A 16871-nucleotide genomic window follows, 5' to 3' on the forward strand; every position below is an offset into this window, starting at 1 on the left:
GCTATGGTTACTGCTAACTATGCAGCCTTAGGCAAAAAACTGAAGGAGGAATTACTCCGTTGGAGCAAAGGTATGCTATCGTTGCTAGGACGCATCGCTGCAGTGAAAATGATCCTCCTGCCGCAGGTGCTGTACCTGTTCAGGGCTCTGCCGCTGCAGCCGCCGAAGGGGTGGATACGACAAGCCCAGACCGATATCGCACGATTTGTTTGGCAAGGTCGTAAACCCAGACTCAGGAGAGCCCTCTCCACACTGGCACCCGAGTCCGGTGGCCTCGGCATTCCGGACTTGCACAAGTACTACCAGGCGGCGCAGCTGCAGTACTTGGTTGAATGGAGTAAGTGGGAGTCTGACAGGCACTGGCTGTTTCAGGACCAGGCGGTGGCGGGCAGGACTTTACAAGAGATACCCTTCCTGCGCCAAAATCACCGGCCCCCCAATCTCTATGCGTCCTTTGTCACGCAGGCCACGCTCCGTGTTTGGGATGCCGTAAGTGTTCGACATGAACTTACCACCTTCCCGTCGCCACTTACACCCTTGGTGGGGAATCCCGACTTCCGGCCCGGGACGGAACCCGGAGCGTTCTCGCTCTGGCAAGCAGCCAGATGCTGCGCATTGTTCCATATTTATGGCCTGGAGGGCGCTGTGTCGTTTGCTGACCTGCGCAGGGAATACCACTTACCCGAGAAGGAGCGTATGCGGTACATGCAAGTCCGCCACTGGGCGCTACAGCCGCAGGTACGGGACCTGGCCGATCGGAAACTCACTCCATACGAGATGTGGCTGGCAACGCGTTCTTCAGACACCAAGCTCATCTCGGACATTTACCGGCTCCTGCAACACCCCCCCCCACCACATCTATAACCCCGGGAGGGCCCGCTGGGAGCGAGAGCTGGGGAGGGAACTGAGTCACAAGGAATGGGACGACATCTCCTATCGAGCACGGCACTCCGCATACCACACTGGGCTCACGGAGACCTTTACTAAGGTTTCCACGTACTGGTACTACACGCCTCAGAGGCTGCACGAAATGAACCGTCACATCCAAGACACCTGCTGGCGCGCATGTGGACAGATAGGTACACTCACGCACATTTTATGGGATTGTCCGTTGCTGGGTCCGTACTGGAGGGAGGTCTCGGATGAGCTGGACCAGTGCTTTGACATCGAATTGCCACGCCTTCCTGCCTATGTTTTACTAGGGTTACCCAATGGCCTGATGTACCCACTGCGATCTAGGAAGGGCAGACAAATAGCGATCGCTCTGGGATCGGCGATCAAGAACATACTCATATATTGGCGCACCACCACCCTTCCTACCACCACGGGCTGGTTGCATAGGTTATGGCACGTCCTGGGAATGGAAAAGATGTCCCTCACAGTGGCGGGGGAGGTGGACAGATTTGATGACCTGTGGCAGCCTTTTAATATCCTGTTGCAATCGGAGTTCAAAGAGATCACCTGTCCACGATATCTCAGGCTGATGCGGCTGACCACCCCGATTTCCTAATCGGTACAGAGGGAGGATGGGGTGTAAGATATGGTTCCTTTAAGAACATGCAGGTTGTGATGGACATTTGCACATGCACAGGGGGGCAGAGGGGGGGGGAGTTCGGGAGGGGAGGTGAGGGAGTTGGGGGGTTTTTGGTTTCGGAATTGGTAGTCGTGACACTCACACCCATGTTGAGGCTATGCACGTGCTTAGATAGTCATATTCCAATGTAGATGGCGATTCGGAGGAGAGTCCTTGCAATACATTATCACGACAATTGTATTCCTTGTATGTACTGTTTTTTCCTTGTTTGTGAAACTGTAATAAAATACTTTAAACCTAAAAGTTATTCAATATCAATATCAATATCAAATAATCTTTATTTCGATCGTTAAGATCATAAAAGATGTACAAGTAAACAAGCATTAGATCGTTAAAATGAGAAATTTTTTAAAAATAAAATCATCAATTTTAAAATTCGAGAAATCATGTTCACAGTTTCAAAATACATTTTTAGATTAGATTTAAGAACTAATTGGTCGTGCCGCATTGGAGTCCCTTATAATTCTTGCGCGTAGTCTCCACATTGCCGTCAATAATTTCGCCATTACAAACACAGTTGGAGATGTAAGGTCAGTTTTGAGCACTCTATAGGCTGGGGCATAAGTTCGAAAGCCCAAGTTCCTTAAGTAGGGGACCAGCCAATAGCTCCTAGTTTTACTGTAGGCTTTGCAGAACAAGACCACGTGTAGGTCACTTTCCAACTTGTAATTGCATGCAGGGCAGTTGCCTGAATCTTGGTTACCGTCCCAGGTTTTGGTGAATGACCTCAAGGGGAGAGAGCGGTATCTCCATTGGAGAAAGATCTTTCTTACATACACTGGGGACATAGCATCTAGGACATATTCAGGACTGTAAGAGTCTTTTACTTTAGTGAATATATCGGTTAGAGAACCCTCCCGAATTGAACTCATAGATCTTTGTAGCCTGGAGCCATAGAACAGTTTAGAAAGTTCTTTCCTCTGGAGCCTTGCAGACATTAGTTCAGGATTACACCATAGCTCTGGGACTCCGAGGGTCATACACATGTCCCTAATGTACTTGAGCCATGGAATTTTAGTCGCTTGTATTGATCTAAGGAGCTCTTGTAATTCGCTTCTGTAATGGCCCAGATCCTGGCTGCTCCACAACCGCCTCCAATAGGTCAAGGGTTTGAGGCTCAATTCTTCGGTAATTGGACACAGTGCCAAGTCCATTCTCAAAGGGAGTAGGGGAGTGCTCAAAGGAAGGGCCGTCAATTGTCTGATAAAATTGTTCTCTGCCACCTGTATAGTTTGTAGCGATGTGTGTCCCCATAGTTCAGCCCCATAGGTGATGCCTCCTCGTGCTTGGGCTTTATAAATATGTATTGCAGGTGCCAGTGGACGAAGGGAGGATTTTTTGGCAATTCTTGTGATAGCACCGGCCCTCTGGATTAATTTTGTGGTTGCCTTTGTTTTGTGTGGCAACCAGGTTAAATTTTGATTGAGTGTTATGCCCAGATACTCAATCACTTGGACTCTCTCTAGGGGTGTGGATCCCAAGCGGGGATTTGGGCAACTTTTGGGCTTGTGGCTCAGGATCATGAATTTAGTCTTCGCTGGGTTTATTTCTAATCCCCTTTTATTACAAAAATCCAAGAATCCGTCCAGAACCCTCTGTAGCCCCATTGGTGTTTTTGACAACAGCAGGGTGTCATCCGCGAACATGATCGCTGGCACCCTGCTGCTGTTCAATTGTGGCGCATCAATGTTAGGGATTCTGCACAAGTGGTCTATCACCCCGTTCGTGAATAGACAAAACAGGGTCGGCACCAACACACAACCCTGCCTTACCCCGCGTTGGACAGGAAACCTATCTGTCAGCCTACCGCCCTTTCCATATCTTACCCGGGCGTAGTTGTCTGTGTGTAGCCTGATGAGGATCTGGAGAATATCTCCAGGGACACCCATATCCCCCAAAACCGCCCACAACTTGGCCCGAGGGACCAAGTCAAAGGCGGCGCGGAGGTCCACAAAGACCGCATACAGTGACCTCCCTTCTAGATGTGCTGTCTTCCAAAATAGGATATTTATTCTAAGTATTTGATCCACTGTTGACACTCCCTTCCTAAATCCCGCTTGAAGAGGACTTAAAATTTCAGTCTCTTCCATCCAGCATTGTAGCCTATCCAGGATTAGTCTTCCAAACAACTTTTGAGTTACATCAATGAGGCTGATCGGGCGATAGTTGGCGGGGAGCAGGGGCGACCCTTTTTTGTATATCGGGACCACCTCCGCTCCCAGCCAAGTATCTGGTATCTTCATTCCCCCCAGCACTGCATTAAATAAAACCATCAAGTAGGGTGCCCAGATCCCAGGTTCCTGTCTAAAAAGGTCACCTGGCACCCCATTTAAGCCCGGGGCTTTTCCGGAAGCTAGCCCCGCTATAGCCACCCTAATATCTTTTAAAGTGAAAGGGGCATATGTATGTGTAGTGATGCTGGTAGATGCTGATGTTACTGACTCATCGTTTTCAGGGGCATATAGTTTTTGGAAGTGATCCTGCCAAACATTGGCAGCAATGTTGGGTTCAATGGCAGAGGGAAGATCCCCGCTCCCATGGTTGATTATTCTCCAGAATCTACGGGAGTCCCTTTTAGCTAGGGACTCCGATAGATTCTCCCAATGCTGTATGTCCCACTCTATTCTAGCGTTAGCTATAAGTGATTTGTAGACACTCCTTTTAGAGCGGATCTCCGACCTAGCGCCTCCTTCTTTTATGGTGGAAAGGAGGTCTTGTTTTGCCGAGCGACAAGTGCTGTTGTACCAGGAGTTTATGGTTTGTCCCTGTGTTCTTGGGCGGCCTATGCTGAAGAGGTCAGCTTCGAGCTTCTTAATTAGATGAGTGTGTACTTGAGCTAAATCCTCACTTCTATCTATTGCGGAATCTGGATTCCACAGGTCAAAAGCCTCTTCAAGGATGGGAATAATCCCAGCATAGAGAGAGGCAAGCCTTTCTCCACTGGAGGCAAGCTTTTCCCATTTTATCCGCCTCCTGTTGTTCTCTAAAAGGTTTCCTCCTTTCGATTTCTCCTCGCCTATCACTCTCACCCAAGGGATGGTATACTCTAATTCCAAGGCATTGTGGTCACTATCTTGCCTAGGTGTTATTTTAAAGTCCACCACCCTTTTCCATGCCTGCAACTGTACCAGGAAGTAGTCTGTTCTGGATTGCCTCCCTGCTTTATTAAATGTGCATTTGGACGGGATGTCGGACCTAGTGCGGCCGTTACAGGCTCTCAAACCATGGGTGAGATTTAAAGTGTTTATCTGTACGGCAAGGGATGTCCATGCTCTGGGAGGGGGTGCTTCAGTCCGAGGGACCTGCCAACTTGAATCCTCCTCTAGGGAGGGTCCATCAAGTAGACCAGGTAATGGCTCAAAGTGTGAATTGAAGTCCCCCCCTATTAGGTAAGACATATCCGCAGGGATGGTTTCCAGAAGGCATGACAGAGCCTCTATGGTTTTGGAAGTGGACGCTATTTTGACTGGCCTTGAATAGATGTTTATAACCAATAATTTAAAAAGACCCGGCCATTCAAGTAAGACAGCCAGTATATCTACAGAGTCTACTGGATATCTTGAGGCTCGGCACCCTATGTCCGAGGCCACCCAGGTTGCTAAACCTCCAGAAGGTCTGCCTTTCCCACCCCAGACAGCGGGGATTGAAAATGTATGGAAACCCCCAAAGGAGGTCTCATCCCTTGACCAGGTCTCTTGAAAGAGACAGACGCTTTTTGGTTGCGCTAGATCGGCCCATGTGTCCGAGTCTATTTTGTTGGTCAGGCCAGCCACATTCCAGGAAAGAATTTTTAGGATCTGTGGGGCATTCTGGGTGTCAAATTGTTTGGCCGTGGGACTTATATTTTCCATCAGAGGAGGACTATCCATTTGCCCTTCGTCCATTAGTGGATCATCTAGACCAATTTCCCTATTATGTAGGTCCTGGGATAGATCCAAAGTCCCAGTAGTAGCTTTCTCCTGCCTGCAAATAAGGGGGGGATAATTGCCACATTCATTCCCTGTCAATTGGGTGTGCGCCCCATTTATGGAGGCCAACTGTCAGTCCACCATTTCAAGGCAGTCATAATGATTGAATAGTGGTAGAAATGGTGGCTGATGAAATCTCGGGGGCCATGGCTCCTCTCTATCAAATCCACCCCTTCCCATCCTTCTTCTCTGAACAGTTTCCCATCCATGGGGATCACTATATGTGTTGGAGCGGAAGGGGGGTATTCGTGGTTGGTTGAAGGGAATTCTCCTCCTTCCCTGGCTACCCTCCCAGTTATCCTGGGAATTCTGATAATGTCCTCTGCTCTGGGCATTAGTTACATGATCATTAGGTGGATAGAAAAACGAGAGAGGGACTGGGTGAATGTTACTCCCTTCATCTTCCAACGATGGATTACAGACGAATGAGACTGTTCTTGGTTCTCTAAAACTCACCAATAAGCAGTCACCACTAATTGTTTTAGGTCTCTTACCTACCCATGAGACTCTTCTGACCATGCGAATATCGCTGGTCATGCCTCTAGGGAGGGGTCTGTGTGTTGAAAGCCAATTGATGACTTTATTTTTTAGAGACTCCCCTGTTTCATACGAGTCAGATTTTAATTCGGGTACCCCAACTAAGATAGCAGTATATGGAGCAACCTCAGGTGGGAGATTGACAGTAACTGTTCTCAGTGGTTTTACCTTTGAATGATTCGAATCGTGTGTATCATAGTTGGTGATCAGAGGAGGTATGGGAGAACTCATGTATTGTGAATTAGGCTGCACATTATCATTGAGTAAGGTTGGTTGCTGTTGCATAGTCTGAGATTGTTTGGTAGGACCAGGAGGTCGCTAGCGCTGCTGGTTTAGGTTTTGATTTTGGTGGTTGATTACAGTGTGATTTAGTATTTTTGTCACCTGCTGTAGATGTTATTACTGCCTCGTTACCTTTTACAGGTTTAGGGGTAACCAAGTTACTATTATGTTTTGGGTCAATGTTGGGGAGCGTGGGGCGGGGAGCCCCCGTTTTCCAACAGTCCATAATCTGTAAGGCTGCTTTCTCGATTTTGATTAGTCTCGCCTCCATTTTCGTCAGGCGTGCTTCTAAAGGACTAATGATTGACTTCAGAAGGTGACCTATATCAGCTAATGTTATGTCCTCTTCTGGTAACTCCGAATTATGTTCAATGGTGGGAGGTGGCTGATCAGTGAGGATGTCACTGTGCGGTTGCTGGGAGGGGTCAATCGCTATCACTGGTGAGGTTCTTTCCTGGTTAGTGTGGTCTGAGCTGACTGCGTTAGGTGTTTTCCCTATTTTTCCCTTTACATTTTGAATCTTTCTTTCCTTAGTGCTCTGTTTCCCCGGTATCCTTTTTTGAATGGCACCCTCCCTTAACCCCCGATTTGTACTAGGTGTCCCTACTAAATTTGGAGTATCATTTGTCGTGGTCAATTCTTCCATAAGTGAGGTGGGGCATTGAGTGGTTAGATCAGTGTCCTCCCCCATGTTTATTAGGTTAGGTGGTTGGGTGATTTGCGTTAGAGGCAATGAGAGGAGACTCATGTCCTCTAAATCACTTATTGTTACCTCTGAGAGGTCTATACTAGTGGGTCGCTGTGCCCCACCACAGGCACCAAGTTGTGAAGTATCCATAATCCGCCTGTCTTCAGGAGTTTTTGCCATCGCTATAGGACCCATCGATGACCTTCTAACCCACTCTATTTCCTGCGAGATTCGTCTTTCAAGGAGAGTAATATCGTCTATCAAGAGAGAACCTGCTTTCAGAAAGTAGTTGTCAATTGTACCTTGAGTTGGGGCCGTTGTTGTGGGGCCAATAGCTACCTGATTAGCTTTGCTCCTGGTCTCCATTTTGCTCATAGTGGGCAATATGGCTCAGGGGCGACTAAGAAGAGGGAGTGATAATATTTTAGCTGGGAGGTAGATTTTGGAGTAATACCTGATGTTACATGGGGTGGCCCAGTCCAGTCTCTAACGTTCTCGAACGGCCTCAAACGGCCCGCTCTTTGCCCGGTCTTCGCCCCGTGCTGCGTCCCGCGCTGCGGGAGGTTTGTGCTGAGATATAGGGGGCGTGGAGGGCGGGGGGCGGGCCAGCAGGGAGAGCGGACCGGAAGCTGGCTGTCGGTCTCGCAGGGACTCCTGGTTGTTGGAGTCCCCGCACGCTCGCACCCCCGCTGATGCCTCACACCCGGTGCCGCCTTTCCTCGTCACTCCGTTGGTCAAACTGCCCTGCGCCTAACAAGGCGATGCGGCACCCGCAAAGCGGGTGCGGCGAGGTGTAAGCCGGGCTGATGCAGGAAACACCGCTGTACTCCTGTCCTTGTAGATAGAGCCTCCGTGGAAAATGAACTGGTAAAAGTTATTAAAATGTACTTACTGTTTTGATAACTGCACAAATTACAAAAGTTACCAGAGATTGAATTTGCTTGTGGAAAACATTACATATTGGCATTTCTGTGGGAGAAAATCTCTTACTAAAATATTCTTGTAGTAGAAAAGAAAACTATCTGAAAAATGTAGTATTAATTCGAGGCATTTGTGGTTTAACACTAAACAGATGTGTCTTACTTTACTGAAGATCACAAAATGGAAACAGACGGAGCCTTATCCCCCGCCTGTGGTCACAGAATTATATGTACATGTGAGAGGAAGAAACAATTCTTACCCAAGTTGTTAAACTTTGTGAAGAAGGTGGCAGAGCGGAAGTTCAGCAAAGGCAGTACCAGGATTATGAGGTAGAAGGGAACAGAGTCACGTGGGTGCCACCAAAGAGTCCAGGCACTGGTGACTGTGGAGTTATTGCAAGGTCTGCGTGGAAAGCACAAGGCAGATGTAACATTGTAGCCTTGATTCTGGGCATCCACTGATGCGGCACACGACACTACCAAAAGATAGAAAGCAATGAGATGAGGGAAGTGGTGCCAGAGAGAACAAGAACAAAGTTAAATTCATTCCTGTCAGGAGTAAAAGTACATGTTAAACAAAGCATAGGTAATCAAATGTATGTAGGAGGTTGGCTAAATACGGCAGAGTTCGGGAAAACATTGGTATTGCTGCAGTCTCTCATGAACTATGACCTTTGCTTCTGACTTTTGGTAGGTTGCAGGATTGCAGTGTACTTTATTGAAATACATATCATAGGGATGATTCACAAAGGTAATGTATACTTTTGAGTAAGTTTACAAGTTTGAGAAAGTTTACTACTTTCAGTATTCACAAACTCCGAGTGTAAATTACTACTATTGGAAAAAACAGTAGTAAGTTCAGTGCTACAAATGGCCAACAACCAGTACAAATAAAACCCTATTGGAAATAATATTACATTAAATTATTTAAAATAGCTAAAAATATAAATGAATATAAATAAATGTTAAAAAATATATAAATATGGTACACATTTATTATGTAATTATAAAATATGTTAATACCATATAGCTTATATATATTACTACATACAAGTGGGAATAGGACAAATGAGACAAAACTGTGACCATGTGAAGTCAATGTATTGTCAATGTCAACGTGGAGTCACATGGTACCACTTTAAGTCAATGGTAATTTTGCACATCATGCCATCTCAGTTTGGACCCAGCTATGTGCAAATCAGTTTTGACTCCTGTAAGGAATAGGGTAAAAACTGGTGCGCATATAGCTGAGTCTAAATTGAGGTGACAGGATGTGCAAAATAACAATGGATTGGCATATGGCCCCAAGTAATTACCACTGGCTGAGACTGTTCCAAGCTTTTCATCCATCACATTTTGTTTACTTTATCCTTGCTACCAAAATGTTTGGCTGCTCTAGGTAAAGAATATTTTCATTGCATTTAACAAACACAGGGGTATATTTACTAAGAAGGGACAGAGCGTGACTTTAGCCTTCTTGGCTTAATGCCGCGCTCTGCCACTTCTGAAATGCAGGGCTACACCGTATTTACAACAATACGATGCAGTGACCTGGCGCTAAATTTAATTGCCTAACGCCAGCACAGGCAACCTTGCACCATGGTAGAGCTTAGGTAGTCTATAGCTTATTTGTAGATGTTTCTACAGCTTTTGACACAGTAGATATGCCTTTCCTGTGGAGGAAATTACTGAAGTTAGGCGTGCCTTTAAGTTTGCTAAGAATAATAGTTGCACTACATACAACTGACACGGTGTAATGTACAAATGGGAGGAGATAAGGGCTTAACCTAAGAGATATCCACGCAAACCGGTTTTAAACAAGGATGTTTATTTGCCCCCCTCCTTTTTCACTATTCCTTTTTTGATTTACCCCACTGTTTCCAAGAGTAAATCATTTTCCACCACAATTATCATCACAAGAAATTCACCTTTTAATGTATGCCGATGATGTAGTTTTATTCGGCCTAACCCCCAATTGGACTGCAGCTCAACATGGAGGCTCTTTTTATTTATACAGAAAGTCACTTTTTAAAAATAAATATTTCAAAAACAAAAATATATCATTCAGGGGAAGAAAAAAAGCTATACCTTTTACCTGGAAACTAGGAGGAAGAATAGTAGAAATAGCATCTACTTACATCTATTTGAGGAGAGTTTTCTCTCAGTCCACTGGTACTACCTCGCACTTTCAGCAGATGGAACAAAAAACAGTATCCCACGCCAGTGCTATAAAGGTTTTTACTACACCACTGGGAGGCGATATTTTTCAGCTCTCCTCAAAGTTTATCAAACAAAGATTACCCCGATTCAAACATTTGGCTTAGAGTATATTCCAATAAGCCGTTGGGGCTTTTTAAATCTCAGGGAGGGAAAATTCTTGTGCATGTTTACGACTACAAGCAAAGCCACTCCAGTTCAGGTACTTCGACTGGAATTAGGGGTGGTGAGTGCATACACGAGAGCCATGGCAAATCTTGGTAGATGGACATATAATATGCTACATGCACCCGACGGTACATTTAGAGCAATTTTACAACAGGAAACCTTTAAGGCTGACTCAGGAGTATATACTTTTAAGGACAATTTAGGGTCTAGAACACTTTCAATGCTCAGAAAGCCTTTTACAGAGCTGGTCCCCAGAACTTCTAAAGTTCTTTTTGAAAAAATCTACCCCTAGGTTGAGCTTCGAAATGGATAAACTTTACCGTCATCAGTTATCGCACTACAAGTTGGCATTAGCCAGTGTGGAGTATAAAGAGTGCCCAAAATATTTGAAATTCACACTGGACCATAAGGTCAGGCAGTGCATTCTGATGTTAAGGCTGAGGTCCTCCTGTTAAAAGATGTACCAAAGAACTGGGGTGGCAACTTTAATAAAACAGACAAATGTGACTTATGTAATGGAGGAATCCAAGACTTGGCACATGTTTTGTTTGTCTGTCCAAATAATAGTCTGGTTGAGGTACGTTGATGATTTTTTAATGTTTTTAATATCTTTTTATTGTCTTTTCTCAATGACTCAAGGAATACATAGCAGTGTTCAATTAGCATAAAGTAAATTAGCAATTCATTGTACATTCAAAAGCATATTATACAGTATCAGAATACCACAACCTGTGTCACTCCTCTCCCGCACCCTCTCATTGCTTGGAACCTCCGCCAGGGACCCTAGATTCGTCTCCATTTCCTCATACACCCCCTGGCCTTGTAGATTGTTTCCTCCGCCCTCTGGCACAAATCTAAATCCCGCTGCCACTGATCCCATTGTGGGGCCTCCCGCGCCCCTCAACCCCTGGCTATATTTCTTTTGGCCACCCAGGCCGCCAAGGCAAGCCAGATCTCATTGTACCTTGACCAGTCAGTTGGCCCCTTGATCATTAATAGAAGCCACCTTGGTTCCACTGGGACTGGTGACCCCACTACCATTTCCATAGTGCGGGCCACCCTGGTCCAGAAAGGTACCACGTTCGGCGATCCCCAAAAATATGGAAGAAAGTTCCCTCCTCTTGGCAACCCCTCACACACAAGGGAGACTGGTTCCTGCACCACGAGAACAGGTGAGTTCACGGTTAGTACACCCGGTGCAAGATTTTAAATTGGACCAGACAGAACCGGATCCGTATCGCGATTTCACGGGGGCTCTGCAGGGCGTCCTGCCAATCGTCATCTTCCAGGCTGCCAATATCCTCTTCCCATTTCACCCGCAGAGGCAGCAGGAGGTCAGGCATATTATTTATAAGTTTGCGATATGTAGTGGCCGTGGACTTCTCCAAAATGGGGTCAAGCAGGAGCCTGTCCTCCATCGGCGAGTATTCCGGGATTGAGGTATCTATATGGATATCGGTACGTAGGACGTGTGTAAGACGCAGGTAGTGGTAGTGTTGGGAGTCGTGCATTTGGTACTCTTGCTTTAGGTATTCAAATGACCTAGGGACGCCCCCTTCCAAACATCACCCAGATATTCAATCCCAATCAGCTTCCAGCCCTTGAAGCAGGTTAGCCTCTTTACCTCCGTCAACTGGTCCCCGAACCAGAGTGGGGTCCTACCTGTTATAGTCCCCGCCAACCCCAGGAATTTATTGGCCTCTCTCCAGCACTGCAGTACCACTCCTGTATGCGAAGGTGTGTGCCTCCGATTCTTCTGCGAATATAAAAGAGGTTCACAATTGCCCCCCGGCATGGCATATCTATCCACCCTATAGGCCGGTTCCGACCCCGCCACATACACCCACTCATTGATCACCTGTAGCTGAGACGCCCAACAGTACAACCGGACATCCGGTAGGGCCAGCCCTCCGTCATACACCTCCCTTGTGAGTTTACGCAATGCGATTCTCGGATTACCCCCATCCCAGAGCAGCTTTCTCAGAGCCTGATATATGCGCTCGAAAATCCCTTTCTGGGACTGGTTATGGCGTATTCTGCGGGTTATAAAGGAGGTGCAGCAACGCCAACATTTTGAAGAGTGTGGCATGTCCCATCAGGATGAGAGGCATGGACCACCAGTGAGCGACATCCGACGTTAACCGCATCAAGTGCGGCTCTAGATTTTTAGTAAAGAACTCCGCCCTGTCCCTAGTGACGTACACCCCGAGGAATTTAAATCCCTCGGTGACTACCAAGGCAGGAGATCGCGACAGGACCCGCGGGGGGCCCCCGAGAGTGGATAAATCAAGGATTTGCCCAATTAATCTTGTAGCTGGAGTAGCTACCAAATAATTCGAAGAGATGAAGCGCCTGTGCCATCGAGTGGTAGGGTCTGGCCATGTAAAGGACAATATCGTCGGCGTATAAACAAATAGGCTCCTTCCACTCGTCCGTGAGCACCAGGCCCCAGAAAGGCCGGTCTCTTCGAATCCAGTGGGCCAACGGCTCCAACGCCAGGGCAAAGAGGAGAGGGGACAAAGGGCACCCCTGCCTTGTACCCCACCGCAGGGAGAACTCACGAGATATAACTCCGCTCACCCTCACCCTTGCCACCGGCTTCTCATACAACAGACGCACCCAGCTACAGAAGATCGGCCCAAAGCCCAAACGTTGCAGGACCATGAATAAGTACGGCCATTCAATGCTATCAAAGGCCATTGAGGCGTCCAGCGCCATCAATGCCGTTTGGGTGTCGCCCATGTCCTCAGTCATACACAGCATCCTATAGAGTCATTGTAAGTTATGCTGCGTACTTCTGTGGGGCATGAATCCTGACTGGTCTACGTGTATCAAATCAGGCAGGACTGCGAGCAGGAGCGTCGCTAAGGCTTTAGCCAAAACCTTGGCCTCCACGTTGATGAGTGAGATGGGTCAATAAGATGAACATTGATCTGCCGGTTTCCCCGCCTTATGGTTGACCACGATCGTGGCCTCCCGCTGGTCAGGCAGGATTCTCCCCACTTGTCTCGCTTCAAGGAACATTCGCCTCATGGGTTCAATCATGACATTGGCCTGCCGCTTGTAGATTTCAACTGGGAGCCCATTGGGCCCCTGCGCTTTCCCCGCCTGAAGCATGTTAAGGACCTCACCTAGTTCCAGGACCGTGAGGTCCGCCTCTAGGATGTCAGTCTGCTCCTGAGTTGCGTGGGGAGGGCTAAATCCCATAGGAACTCCTCGCAATCAGATTCCGATCTGGTGCACCTTCTCATAGTAAGACGCGAAGGCCTTCACTATGTCAACTCCCTTCGAAACCAAGGCTCCTGACTCGTTTCTCACTTCCATGACCCAGGTTCGCGCCCGGTCCCTACACTCAAGCCATGCTAATAGCTTCATGCTTTTATCCCTGATGTTGCACAGCAAGGGAATAGGCACGTGCCTCACCCTACGCCAACGAGCGGAGTTCTCGCTGTTTGAGGGCAAGCTTGTGGCTGTACTCCGCCGATGGGGCCCCACCCACCCCACGTTCCAACGCCTCTACTTCCCGCTCCAACCGTGCAATCTGAAGTGCTTTTTCCTTCTTTTGCGCACCAATAAGCGCTTGAACCTGCCCCCTCAAGACGGCCTTAAATGCTTCCCACAAGGTTAACTGGGAATCAACCGAGCCTTGGTGTTCAGAGAAGTATAGTTGGGAGCCCTCCCGCAGCTTATCGAATGTAGAATCGTCTTTGAGGCGCCATGGGTCTATCCGCGGGAAGGTCGCCCTTGCCCTTACCGCCCCTTTGAGAGTGACACCCACCGGTGAGTGGTCTGAGATTCCCCGGGCCCTCCCGCAGCTTATCGAATGTAGAATCGTCTTTGAGGCGCCATGGGTCTATCCGCGGGAAGGTCGCCCTTGCCGTTACCACCCCTTTGAGAGTGACACCCACCGGTGAGTGGTCTGAGATTCCCCGGGCCATAATGCATGAGTCCACAAAGTCACCTTATTGGTCCACCCTGGCCAAGAAATGATCTAATCTGGAAAAGGACCCATGTCGAGCAGAGTAAAAAGTGTAGTGTGTCTGTGTGTGTGCCATATATCACTGAGGCCCATCGCTGTAATAAAGCTTTGCAATCCAGCTGCCCCCCTATTGCCCTGCCTTTCCCCCGAGTGGTCCAGTTCCGCATCCATAACCACGTAAGTGTCGCCTCCCAATAACAGGGTACCCCACGGAATATCCACCAGGTGGTACCCAAGCTTTATGTATGTCGGGGCGTGCAATCCGGGTGGGATATAGCAGGAGCTAAACACTAGCGTATGACCCACCCATTGGGCTACAACCGCCACCAAGCAACCCGAGTCCTCCTTCCACTTGCCCGTAACAATCAATGGAAGAGCTGTGCGGATGAGAATCCCCACCCCCTTAGAACCAGACGTGAACCCCGAATGGGCCACCATCTTGTAGCTAACCCTGTCCAGCGCCCCGCAGGTATTAACTCGCAAATGAGTCTCCTGTAGGAGAACTACATCCGGGACGTGGCGCTTCACATACTGCAGGACCAGCGTACGCTTTATTTTATTGCCCAAACCATTAACGTTCCACGACCAGATCTTTATCCGTGACTGGTCACCCATTGAAGTACAACATTCTAGAACATTCCAGATCTCCCCCTTGCCACTGCTTGTTGCTGTAAGCTAATCTATGTACATTTGAGTTTGAGACGCCATGAACCAAACATAGACATTCCCACAACACCCTGCCACCCCACCCACACCCCACTCCCTGCCTCCCTGCTAAGGGGGCCTCCAACCACCCACCACTTGAACATGCAGAGTGCCTGTCGCCCGGTAAACCCCATATCAACCGAATGAGGGAACATAAACCTGCATCCACAGAAGAAGTCATACTGAGGTGGCGGAGTTCACACCCCATGAAAGCAACCCACACCATTCCTCAGTTCCCCCCCAACACACTGAACCATTGCCAAAGTCCTTAAATGGCAAACCATAAACACAATGCTGGCCCAGACCGTCCTGCTGGTGAAGAGTTTACTGTACCGGAGCCTCTCATCCACCCACCTGCAGTAAACCAGGACTCAGGAGGCACATCGCCTTTCTTACTTCCCTTAACCACATTGCCCCATGACCACAATCCCAATACAGTCACTTGATCGGTGTCTGTCCATCTGCTGGGGCTCTCGGGATTGGCTGTGGCTGATCTGGGTCCCCTGACCAGCACGGCTGTGTGGGAAGCGTCGCGACCCGTTCTGGCGGCCCACGGTCCGTCAGCCCTCCGTTCAATCGCTTGCCTTCCCCGGTGAGTCAAAGAAGAACGCTTTTTCCCCGTCTAGGATCTTGAGACGTGCAGGGTATAACATCATATACTTTATGCCTTGCTCCCTGAGAGCTCTCTTGACCCCTTTAAATGATCGACGCTGGCGCTGCACATTGAGCGTAAAATCCGGGAAAAAACTAATCGTGGCGTTGTCCAGATGTAGGTCCCCCGACACCCTTGATGCCTGCAGGATGGCATCTCTATAGTTCAAGATACGGGCGATGATGGTGCGGGGAGGAGCCCCAGGCTTGGGCCTTCCCCCCAGCGCACGGTGAGCTCTTTCCATCGAGAAGAAGTTGGATAGGCGCTTCGGCTTGAGGTGCTTCAGTATGAGATCCTCCACCAACCAGTCCGTGGACGGGCCTTCCATGCTCTCCGGCACGCCCAGAATGCGAATATTATTGCACCGCGCCCGACCTTCCTGATCCTCCAGGCGGGCAGCCATGTCAGCTTGGTTCTTCGTGAGCGTGACTATCTGCTCCTCTAGCCTCTTTGTTTTGGACTGCAAATTGCCAACGCCACTCTCAACCTCCTCTACCTTATCTGACATTTTCCCCAAGTCCGTGGGTATCAAATTACCTTCTTTAGTCGCCGAGTCAAGCTTGGGCTCCATGGTGCCCCGCATCTGCTTTATGGCGCCACGCATTCCCATAATAGCCAACATGATGTCCTTTAACGAAGGGTCTGGCTCGTCGTTTGTCACCTTGCTGCGCTGGCTTCCTCCTAGATTTTCCTCCTCCCCCCCCATGCTGACCGTGTACCTGTCTATCTGGTTAGCCTGTCCCTGTGCCAGCGGTCTGTTGCGGCCCATGATCTTGAGATCCACCCCAGCAAGGAATTCCGTCCACTGTTCCACACCTCCAGGCAAACCCCAGGACACTCACCGGGGTGTTGCTGTCGCCCCCGTATTTGTGGCAATGTCCGCTAGGTGTTGCGCCCCCCTGCTGCTCTCAATGCAACCGGTCCACTCTCAGCCCGCCCAGCCACTCAATCAGGCCACTCTCTCAGCAGCTCCCTGTCCGTCACAGGCTGACGCCTGCCCGCGGGCCCAGACGCAAGTCAGGTCCAGAGATACCAGGGGGAAACTCTGATGTGCGACAGCAGGGCCCCCACTCATCCCGGGGAACAGCTGTCAAATGCCAAATAGAGTGCAAGCCAGCACCTGTCCAGCGTGTCGCACTCTCTCCTGCCGCCACACTTAGG

General features: G+C 48.7%; 1 protein-coding gene across 1 annotated transcript in view; it reads right to left on the bottom strand.

Annotated features, from left to right (window-relative positions):
* The window catches only part of LOC144803510 (neutral amino acid transporter 9-like), a 278514-nt gene that overhangs the window by 244255 nt on the left and 17388 nt on the right, over positions 1–16871 (bottom strand). The window contains exon 3 of the mRNA XM_078671868.1: positions 8250–8465. Coding sequence (XP_078527994.1) covers positions 8250–8465 — 216 coding nt within the window. The remainder of the gene's footprint in view (positions 1–8249; positions 8466–16871) is intronic.

Source organism: Lissotriton helveticus, chromosome 1_2, assembly GCF_964261635.1.
Source record: "Lissotriton helveticus chromosome 1_2, aLisHel1.1, whole genome shotgun sequence".
In the NCBI taxonomy this organism is placed as follows: Eukaryota; Metazoa; Chordata; class Amphibia; order Caudata; family Salamandridae; genus Lissotriton; species Lissotriton helveticus.